Source organism: Gigantopelta aegis, chromosome 4 (assembly GCF_016097555.1).
Source record: "Gigantopelta aegis isolate Gae_Host chromosome 4, Gae_host_genome, whole genome shotgun sequence".
Classification (NCBI taxonomy): Eukaryota; Metazoa; Mollusca; class Gastropoda; order Neomphalida; family Peltospiridae; genus Gigantopelta; species Gigantopelta aegis.
The window spans coordinates 98,082,643-98,094,656 of NC_054702.1; the positions used below are offsets into that span (position 1 = coordinate 98,082,643).

The 12,014-nt window shown below is 36.5% G+C and overlaps 1 protein-coding gene across 1 annotated transcript in view; it reads left to right on the forward strand.

Moving 5' to 3' along the window:
• LOC121370104 (dipeptidyl peptidase 3-like) overlaps window positions 1–12,014 on the forward strand; it is a 36,770-nt gene that overhangs the window by 24,212 nt on the left and 544 nt on the right. Inside the window, exons 5-10 of the mRNA XM_041495206.1 lie at window positions 86–223; window positions 1,356–1,430; window positions 2,239–2,332; window positions 2,905–3,053; window positions 8,083–8,213; window positions 10,499–10,557. Coding sequence (XP_041351140.1) covers window positions 86–223; window positions 1,356–1,430; window positions 2,239–2,332; window positions 2,905–3,053; window positions 8,083–8,213; window positions 10,499–10,557 — 646 coding nt within the window. The remainder of the gene's footprint in view (window positions 1–85; window positions 224–1,355; window positions 1,431–2,238; window positions 2,333–2,904; window positions 3,054–8,082; window positions 8,214–10,498; window positions 10,558–12,014) is intronic.

Genomic DNA, 12,014 nt, shown 5'->3' on the forward strand with positions numbered 1-12,014 from the left:
TATGTCTGTTAACTGTTCCCACATTAATGTTACTCATTTTGTAATTTCGTAAGCTAATGTATTATTAATTTTCTTTTTATTTTAGGATAAGTTTGAAGCTGTTGTTTTAGGCAGTACGGCTGCCAGTGAGGACCCAAAGGGAATCCAATCTCTGTGGGAGGCCGTCAAGGAACCAATGTATTCTCTGGATGATAGAGTGAAGAACTTGGGTCTCCCACCAAAGGTAATATTTAGTATAAATACTTAACCAGGTCTTACCCAGTGCACTGCCGGATTAGCCATTTGCTAATTTTTAAACAAAATGGCTACAAAAATGTCCTTAAATTAATTATATTGTAATAATTTTCAAAGAAATACTCTAGATATATCTGAAAATGGGCTAAACCAAAATCTGTTCCAGTGTGAGCCCTGCACAACCTAGCTGTGTTTTGTTATACTTATAATTTATTAACTTGCTTTCTAAGACTCGGTAATTTATAAAATATATGAACATGGTACATGTAGACTAATAGATTAAACCTGCTTTTGCAAAACAAAGCAATAAATGTGTATCCTTTGGCACCTTTCTTCATTATTTTGTTTTGTTCTTTCTTTATTAAACATTGTTATATGTAATATAGGCTAGAGCTTGTTGACCAGTCTTTCCACTAGCAAAGACAGAATAAATATGGTTTCAGTTGTTTTGCTTAGAATATGTTTTGAGAGTATGGAGTTATCCATTTTTGGGTTCATGATCACAGAAAATCATCACATCTACTTTTGGTAATAGATGTGTTTACTTACCGGTACTAATCAGTGAATATGACTGAACACTGTCCCACTGTTACATGTCACAGGCTCCTAGTAATGCATTTACTTTTCATCTTTTCTGGGGAAACAAAACGTTACTGAAAAAAAATCTAAGGGTACAAATTTGTATTCTTTGTACCCTTTGGATAAAATGCTCAAACTTAATTATGGCACCAACAGCAATTGCTGTCGTTGAGGTACAAATTGTTGGTAAAGTTCTTCAGCGACAGCACAATGTATACATGTACACCTGATGTACACTATTTGCCAGTATTTGACATTTATATATTTAAAATATGTCTACATGCAGCAGAATAACTATTATGGTTATTTGCTGCTAAAGTCACTTTTAAAAAACAAATATCATAAGCAGGCTCAAAATTGCCATCGGTGGGGTGTTTCACACACAACGTTTTTTTTTTTTAATTACTGTGGGCAACAAATTCTTACGTTTGAGTCCTGTGAGTGGCTTACACGTATGTGACAATATTTGATACTGCTATATAATGGCCATTCAAGCAACCATTATTTCACTGGTTTCTTGTTGCTTTTTTATTTATTTTTAGGGACTTACAACTTACTTTTCAAGTAACTGTGATTTGAAAGATGCTGAACTTGCTCAGGAATTTTTGGATAAAATGGTAAGTTAGATTTGTAAACAGTTTTAGATATAAATTGACAAATTACATTTTATGAATTTGCATGCATTTAGTAATACAATCTCATGCCATTACTACGTGTAAATCTTTTTTCGCACCTATTTTATGTCCTTTATATACCCATGCATAAGATATATCAAGGTTCACAATTTGAAAAGATATCATCCAACTTTGGAAATGTTATACCCTTTTAAAATTGCAAAAACCTGCTTTTAGCTTGTTTTAAAAACCTGTAGACTTTATGGTCTTAGTAGTGGTTTACCGGCCTCGGTGGCGTCGTGGCAGGCCATCGGTCTACAGGCTGGTAGGTACTGGGTTCGGATCCCAGTCGAGGCATGGGATTTTTAATCCAGATACCGACTCCAAACCCTGAGTGAGTGCTCCGCAAGGCTCAATGGGTAGGTGTAAACCACTTGCACCGACCAGTGATCCATAACTGGTTCAACAAAGGCCATGGTTTGTGCTATCCTGCCTGTGGGAAGCGCAAATAAAAGATCCCTTGCTGCCTGTCGTAAAGAAGAGTAGCCTATGTGGCGACAGCGGGTTTCCTCTAAAAACAGTGTCAGAATGACCATATGTTTGACGTCCAATAGCCGATGATAAGATTAAAAATCAATGTGCTCTAGTGGCGTCGTTAAATAAAACAAACTTTTTTAGTAGTGGTTTACTTAGCTTGGTCTTAGTAGTGGTTTACTTAGCTTGGTTTTAAAAACCAGTAGACTTTATGGTCTTAGTAGTGTGGTCATATTATTGGTCCACTTTACTGTAAATAGTGTACATGACTTTTCAGGATCTTAGTGCCTACAACACGAGACTGTTCAAAATAGAATCAGGAGGTCACAAACCAGTGTATGAAGTGAGACTAGCTTCTACTGAAACAAAAGGTTTGTCATTTTGCCTGTGTTAACCGACTTTCTTTTAGATCGGCCCAGTGGGATGTAGCCCAATGGTAAAGTGCTCACATGATGCACAATCAGTCCATGATTGACTACCATCCATTGGGCTATTTCTTGTTCCAGCCAGTGCACCACAACTTGTATATCAAAGGCTGTGGTATGTGCTGTCCTGTCTGGGATGGTGCATATAAAAGATCCCTTGCTACTAAATGTAGCAGGTTTCCTCTATAAGACTATATCAAAATTACCAATGATTAATAAATTAATGTGCTCTAGTGGTGTCATTGAACAACACAAACTTTAACTTTTTCTTTTAGATCAGTCATATAACCTTAATGAAAATGTGTTAAGTGTATCGTTAAATATAAAACACTCCTTTCTTCTTTCTTTTAGATCAGACTTCAGTTAGTACCAACTTCCTTGTATCAGTAATTATTTTACAATCTAAAATATGCTAGTAAAATATTAATTTTTAATGTAAAATAACGACATAACAGGAGTATTCATATAATGTTATTTTTCAGAATATGTTTTCATTTGTGTGAATATTTTATTTTAAGATGGACTGATTCCAGGCCTAAGTGAAGGCATGATTGGCGAGCACATCTTCAAACCAAAAAACAGTGAAGAGAGTTTTACATTCAAAGTCACAAGGGGAGATTACTCTCAGCTGTTGTCATTGGTTGTGGATGATTTGAGCAAAGCAAAAGTGAGTGAAAAAAACAAACATTGTTTAATAGAAACTAGGTCATCATAGAGGGTTGGTTACATCATTGGATGTTGGTTATGTTATTATCAATTACATGGAAACCCTAAATAAATTTAAAAGATGTATATGAATTACACACCAAATGCTTTATGTTAAAGCCAGCCAAGCAGTGGCTAGAGAAATCCTCTGCAGTGGTTGAGAAAAATATTACTGCTAATATTTGAGCTCATTTGGGAAATAAATAGTTATACATAATTATTACCCATATGGGCTCAAATATATGGGGTAATTTTTTTTCGATCTCTGCAGTGATTGGCTGGCTTAAAAATCACGACGTTTGTGGTTGCCTGCCATGGCCAGAACTTCACTTTCATTCATATAATATTTCCATTCATGAGTCGGATTACACATATGTTATACCATCTACAAAGAGTTACAGAAAAAAATTGACTCATTTGTTTCGTAAACATGAAATGGTATATTTTCCTAAGCAGCGGCTTTAGGGGCCATTCACAATTATCAACATTATCATAAGTGTACAAAGAGTACACTTTTTCATGACCCCCCCCCCCCCCCCACCATAAGTGTACAAAATAAAATGTTGATTTTTTTTGTCCATCTTTTATTGGCAGTTATATTAGAATGTCACTAGCCACTGGAGTGGGCCTATCATAATCTAGAAGCCATGTTCAAGTGATTTTCTTGGGTCTTCCTTTCTTTTGCTTGTGATTGTCCTGGTTTTGATGTTTCAGGAGCTGGTATCTTGTGGGATACTTCTCATTACAAATCGGGCACTTGTGGATCTTTTCATGAGCTTCGGTTGCCTTCTCTGTCCTGTCTATCATGTTCAATGCCCGAACTCCGCCATGAATTATTTTGATGTGTCTATCTTCATCAGCCTTGATGGTAAAAACATACCTGAAAGTACAATGCCATAATTATATTTATTTTATTGAACATATGAAGAATAGTATTTTAGTTATATATGACATTCTTCTATTTCTTATTTTCTTATTTTATGTTTGATGAATTAAAATCATTGTTACCCATTTTTCAATAAATAACTGCTGCGTCCATGACCTGACCAGTTACTTCTTAAGTTGTGGTTGTGACAGACAGCTACATGTACATGTAGGTGTAAAAGTGTACCAAATATATCCCACAGACAGGATAGTACATACCATGGCCTTACATGTAGTTACATCAGTTGTGGATCACTTGCTGGAACGAGATAATAATAACCAATAGTAAACAAGACATACCTGCACTGTGTGCAACTTTTAGCCGTGAAGTTCTTCATATTCAGGTGTTGGTCAGGGCTGCTGAAGACAATGGATTGTGCCAGCTGGTGCAGTGTCATATAGTGCCCTGGATGGTGAGGATCTGGAGTTATAGGTGGGAAAAGCCATTTTTCACCATTGGGTAATTTCCACACATTTGTAGCCTTGATATCATTGACCATACATTCACATGTAGAATCTTCACAGCTGCCCTTCCGGAAGCATATAAAGCCACTTCTTCTATCCATGTGTTTGGAAATGTATCTCCAATCTTCAATGATTTCTGTCAATGTTGGATCTTCCCGAATAGCCCGCAAATTTGAATTCAACATTTCTTTGACTTTCTCATACATGTGGCTCCCATTTTTGTTACACTGTGTCGCTGCCTTTGAAGTTATCCTGAATCCATCATGAACTTTCCCATCCCAGTACATATTTAATCGTTCAAGGGCATTTGTAAAGACTTCCTGCTCTTTTTCACATTTTTCCTCTGCTGGGATGTTCTGTTTAGCTGGGGGTTCAACTTCACCAGGTAGACACGCCGGTAGTTGCACACCAGCCAGAAACTTTGAGAGTGGTGACCAAAGGTGCTCAATTGGGTTGAAGCAGGAGAGACCTGCTGGCATGCAATTACAGATTACCATATCATTGCCTTCCATCCACAATTTTCCAATGAAGTATTGGGTTATGTTGGACTTTGGGGTCCAATCTGGGCCACCATCTGTCACTAACACCAAGACAGGCTTTTTGAGATCTGGGTTTTGTTTCATTATGTCCTCCAGGTCACTTATGTGGTCTTCTGTGGTGGTAGACATGTTTTTTTACACACCGATTAAACACCCACAGGGGGCCAGTTGCAGGAACATCAACCACATCTCTGCCACACGTGTACTTTGTGTATTTCGCTGGTACATCCTTTCATTGGAGCAGCAGGTAGCCACCAGGCTCTATCAAGTATCCTGGAACTGGGAAATCATGATCAGCATAATGCGGTTTATCATCACTTGGGGAAAAACGTGCTAAGTTAATGGTATCTTGAAACAGCCTGTCCACCAATGTGTATCTTTGCTTTACTGTCACAAGAAAATGCCACACATTCATCCGGATAAATAGCACACATTTGCCTGACATTTGATACTGTTGCAAAGTATTCATATGCACTTGGATTGTCTTTGCTCACATCACACAGCTTTGTCCCTACTCGAATGTCAAGAGCATCCTTGTGCCGCGCAGCTTCTCGTGAGTTGGCCTTAGCTGGCTTCATCAAATAATAAATTTTGGTGAGGGATATTGCATCCAAACCCACCACATTCTGTAGTGCATGATGTCTAATATCTTTTAAATGAACTCCACAGGAGGTTGCAGTCCCAGTGCGTCTTCGTATATGGGCACCAAAACCATGAAGACGAACAAAGTTCATTATCACTTCAAGAAGTTCTGGGAATTTCTCCTGTAGTGATATTGGACCTGGTGTGAGGCGTAGTTATCTGTGAGGTATCGGTGTTTAAAATGGGTGCTGAATAGGTGCTGTTTATAATAACGACAATTAGGGGGAAAATAGATTTCTCGGAAAGTTATAAATTGATATTTATTTGTATTTCTAAAAAGCGTACAGCGGCTGTTAACCCCCTTCCCCCCAGCGTACGGTTTGTACGCTTATGTTAATGTTGACAATTGTGAATGACCCCTTAGCAGTATATAAAAATAATTATTTTCAAATGCAACTACAGTTGTATTATTTTGTACTGTAAACATTTGGCTGTAAAAAGAACGTCGTTATGCTATGACGTTACTTATATTACGTCATGTAATGCGCATAAGATTCTATGACGTACAGGGCTCGCGCTGTTGGTAGCCAAATTAGCCATTGGCTAAATTTAAAAAAAAATGGCTAATAAAATTTGCAAGTGACTAAAATTTTGGCTAAGCCACTTTCTGTCTTCTGATGTGAACAAACGGTTACATAATCTATCTGACACCTCAAACATAATAATAATACCAAATATTCAATTAGCGCAATAGTGATCTCGCGACTGGTAACAAGAAATGGTGTCATGCTGAATTCAGCGTAGGCCTTACAATGTTTGCTTATTTTAATAATCACGGTTATTAATTTTAATGGCATGCATTCAACATGTACGACAGCAATGTCTGGAAGATCTGTAACTTATTTTTACTTTGTAAAATTTTTGAACCAAAGTAATAAAAACAGCCCGACAATGCGTGTCATTTTTAATACACATACCACATCAGGGCCGAAAGATGTGTAGGCCAACTCAAGGGCTGAGTTCAGCCAGACCGAGCGAAAACAAAACGTTTGCTAGACTGGTTTGTGTGCTTCACGTTAAATCAAATGGACATGACGAACACCAATCAAATGGTTCACGAACGTTAGGAAGAACGTTCGTTGGCTGAACTGAGAACAGCTCTCGGCACGAATATAGGTCACGCTTCAGAGTCAGCTGACACCCGCGTGTCAAGAGACATCGTTGCGGACATTAAACAGTATGATTATGCAAAAGTAAATCTTGATGTAAATTTGTTGAAAAACAATAGTTGTTCGCATCAATGAATACCTAACTGCAGTTTTTGTTTATTCCTTTGTCTTTGTTAATTTCATACCCATGGTCGAGAGCATGCATGCAGATCGCGATCGCGGGAAATGAACATGCAGTATTTATACAAATTGCAGTTAAATGTACACTGAATAAAATTAGCTTACAATAATCATATTTGTTAGATAATTTTAGCTATAAATTTGTGAGACTGTGAGGTGACATTTAATAAGTTAGCTGGATTTTAAAAAGACCGTAAATTTTTATTTTATTAACGTAATAAATGGAGTATACTGTGAAGTCGGCATCAACGCTGAAATCAACAGCAACAACATGACACAAAATATGAAATTTGTTTGGGGTGGGGAATTGATGGGTCACTTAAAAAAAAAAAAAAAACCCAGTTCAAACTAACATAAAGATTGCTATTTAAAGAAATAATGAGCTCTATATAAAAAAAAGCTCTCAAATTTTTATTTGGGAAAAAAGGAAGAAGAAAAAACAACACCCTCCATAAACATCCACCCACCCCCATATTTCTCTTATGTTTGTTAATTTAATGTCATAGGCCTTAGAAGTAGGGGTGGGTGTATGGGGTACTGGCTTCAAACTCTGAAGATAATGCATAACCCCATCCCCACCCCACCCCACCCCCGCTGAAAAATCTAAATAATATATTAACTGCCCCTACCTCCATTGAGGTTTTGTTATTCCTATTTATTCCAGTTTGTACACAATTAGCTGAAAAAGATCCATATTCATATATAAATACTCTATACAGTACTGCGTAAAACAAATTTGGCTAAAGCATTTTCAATATGGCTAATAAAAATTCCATTTGGCTAATATTTTGGCTACAGGTATTTTTGATCCAGGGCAAGCCCTGGACTTAATGGCTTTGTTGTATTGCAGAGGTATTTTACATTAAAAATCAGTTAAAATTGACAGTGGGTTACAATAAAAAGAATAACCAACTTGCTACGAGGAGTTACAAATTATCTGTCCCTCATGAATGAATGTTGTAAAACCTTCGCCAAATGTAATTCATAATTCCTTTTAGATCGTTAGTTATTCTCTAAATATTATATTGTTAAATAAATTGATTGTCTTGTGTTTAAAATACTACAGTAAACAGTTGACATTTATAATGCTGATTTTTATATTGAATTTCTCTTTTATTATTTTTTTTTTTAGTCGCATGCTGTCAATGAAAATGAAAACAAGATGTTGCAGGAATATATTACCAGCTTTACAACTGGTTCCAATCCTGCACACAAAGATGGATCAAGATACTGGATCAAGAACAAAGGACCGATAGTTGAAACGTAAATATCACTTGTACCAGAACAGTTGCTTATAGCTTTTTTCTTTATAGTCATAAAGAAATATTTTATCATGCCCTTATACCACTGGGGTTTCAGGCATGTCCATCACGGGTCCGATCTCTGGATAGCCAGGGACCTGACCCGGGACAAAATGATACGTTTTGTCCTTGACCTTGAACTGTTTGTACATGCCCCTATACCACTGGGGTTTCAGGCATGTCCATCACGGGTCTGTTCTCTGGATAGCCAGGGACCTGACCCGGGACAAAATGATACGTTTTGTCCTTGACCTTGAACTGTTGTACATGCCCCTATACCACTGGGGTTTCAGGCATGTCCATCACGGGTCCGATCTCTGGATAGCCAGGGACCTGACCCGGGACAGAATCAAATTACATTAAACTTTCTGTTGTTCAGTAATATTTCATATGATCATATAATATCTTACATTTTCAGTGCAATCAAAGTATTTGATATTTTTTAAATCACATACTTAAAGAATTTGATAACTTTGCAAATTAAATGTAAATTAATCAAGGTCACGGCACTAGGTTTATTGTCATTTAAGCAAACGTACTAGGGTGATACTCCATAATTGACGTATGCATTCATAGCCATCAAATAAAAACATTTCAATAGCAATTTTACACTGAAAGCTGTTCAGCATTCAGAAAACAACAAACGTTAAGCACTAGTTTATTTTATATATGGACATCCAAAATGACGTTATTCGAGTTTGACTTCATTTCCATTCGAAAAGAAACCGCGCCACATATTGTTACGTCATTTGAATATCTAGTATTGGCAGACTGGAATTAAAGTTGCATGTACAGGGCTTGAAATGCAGTGTTAGTACATGCACCGGTGCCTGCTGATTTTTGCGTGTGCATGTAACTTTTAAAACTGGGTGCACGCGGTGCATGCTAATATTTTTCAAGTACTGTGTATTGCGTATACTAGTATCCTGTTGTCTACCAGATTCAGACTCAAGTTGTTGAATTTTGCATATGCATTTCGTAATCTGTTCGCCACATGAAAACGATAACTTTTATCTTATGGGCGCATCCATTTAGTATCTCATAATCCTACTTACAACAATGGTTTATTCGGTCATTTCCGTGAAATATATTTGTGAAAATTGCCGGCAATATCTCGGTTATATCCGTGAACGGTATTAGGGAAGGTGGTCGAGACCGACTTTGGGGTATCCACGCGCATAACACAGTTGTCGTCACTGACAAATTGAACTCCGCCAGATCTGTGATCAATACAAAGTACCGTAACTGCCTTGAACATTTTCGACCTCAGATATGGGCACACTTGATCAGATGATTGCGAACGTGCAGGTGCGTTACTCGCGTAGTTGACTCGAAGTCAGCCAGTGATTATTTCAGTCGCAACTTCTCGTCGAATTCCGTAGGCTAATTTATATTATACCAACAGATCTTATCGAGTTAAAAAAGTTGTTAACTTGCTTAATACAAAACACAAATATTCGTACGTTTTTGTAATAGGCCTATTATAGATTTCTGTAAGGCATTTACGTTGGGTGAAATTTTCAAATGTGATCAAGAATCAGTAATAAACACAGTTGTATAACGTTCCGGTACTGTTAATAAATAAATATAGGTATTGCCGAATAATTCCGAAGCTTACGTAACTCGTTCGTAATAAAATAGTATTTTCCTCATTGTTAAAGGATTAAAATGGTGCAATGTAACTTGTTTTTTTCAGCATGCAACCTGGTGCATGTAGATTTTTTTTTTCATTTTCAGCCCATGTATAGGTCTGCCGAAAATTCCGAATAGACTTCGTATAAAAAATCAAAATCAACCTCATTGGTAACAGGATTTTTAACAGGATTTACCTTATTTTTGGTGCATGCAGAATTTTAATGGTGCATGTAACTTTTTTTTCAGCATTCACCTGGTGCATGTAGATTTTTTTTTTCATTTCTAGCCCTGATGTACAGTTTACAAAAACATGTATTAAGCTTGAGATTATATGATAACGAGATTATTACCCTTGTGTGTTTCGGTATTGTCAATATCATATATTAGGAATAAAAATAATGTATTATGCTCACCAGAGGCTTTGCATAATACAATTTTAGATCCTAATATATGAAATTGACGATACCGAAAAACACTCTGGTAATAACCTCTTTATATAGATTTGATTTTTCAAAAACATAAATTAGAGCTATATTGTTTATTACTAACATAATACATTATCTGTAATGTTTATGAGATTGTTGATCTGTTATTCAATTTTGTTTCTTTTAGTTACATTGGATTTATTGAGTCATATCGGGATCCTTTTGGTGTGCGTGGTGAATTCGAAGGTACTTTCATTTTAAAATAAATTATTGTTTGTATGCATGTACATACATACATACATACGTACATATGTACGTATGTACGTATGTATGTAATATGTTTATGATTTATGTATTTACTTATTGTATTTTTATTTAGGGGCTATTCACTATTATCAACATTTTGATAAGCAATGGGGATGTGTGTTTTTGACAATACCAAAAGAGTACAATAATTTATGACTCATCAAAGGGTTCGACAAATCCACTTCTGTGGGGCCTAGTGGCTTTCTCAAGTATTTGTCGAACACTGCATCATCTATAGAATGTAATTCTAGCATAGTCATGGAGAAATCCTTCTACATTTTTCTATTAACAACAAGGAATCTTTTATATGCACTTCCTACAGGCAAAACATGGTCTTTGCTATACCAGTCATGGTGGGGACATGAAATGATGCAATCATGGAATGGATCTACTGAGAGGGTTTGATCCTATAACCCAAGCACTTTGTAATTGTGAACAGTCCTTTAGCTATGTACAAGAATAAAATAATTTTTGAATGAATTTTAGAATTAATAATTTCTGTTGATAGAGATCAGCCATTTTTTTCTGTCCTTTCTAATGTTCATGTATGATATACATATTTCCTGTTTGAAATTGGATTTTTTTTTTTGTGGTTTGACAAATATATGATATTGTTATTGAATTAGAGACTCTTTTTTTTTCTGGCATAAATTAGGATGACGTTTCTAATTTACAGGGATGTGACTTTTCAGCTTTTTATCAGAGATCAGCTTCTTCTTTTCTATAGACATTACCTGTCCTCAAACAAGTGCACCTCCCCCCCACGCAAGTGGTCTGGTCCGAACATCCCAACAGCCAATGGGATGGCCTAAATTCTTCTACTGCATACTGCTCTCTAGTTCCGGTCACATGACTGTAACTTCCTTCTTTTTCTCTTCGCTAAAGGGTCTGGACGTCCTTTTGCTTGGCTCTGTTTGGAGTCAACTTTTATAAGACCTTTGGTTTTGTATTAGTGTTTGGGTGAAATGTTTTTCACCTGTTCGTTTTCATTAGCTTTCGTATGTTCTTTTCGCGTATTTCACTTGACTTCCAAGCGATTTTTAATTACATGAATGTTGTTTATATTGCCGTTGTCGTGTCGGGACGCCATTTGCAAATGGCGTCTGTGTTGACTGGCTTTGGTTTTGGGTGAAATGTGTTTTTCACCTAATTTTCGTTAGCTTTCGTTAGCTTTCATATGTCTTTCGCGTATTTCGCTTGACTGCCAAGTTTAATTTACATGAATGTTGTTATATCGGCCGGTTTTCGGTCGGACGCCATTTGCAAAATGGCGTCTTATTTCCCGGCTTTGTATTTGTGTTTGGTTGGTTTTTTCTTTTTTGTTTTTGTTTTTTTTTTTTTGGGTTTGGGGGGGGGGGAAGGGTTTTTGTGTTTTTTTTTGGGGCGGGGGTTTTTTT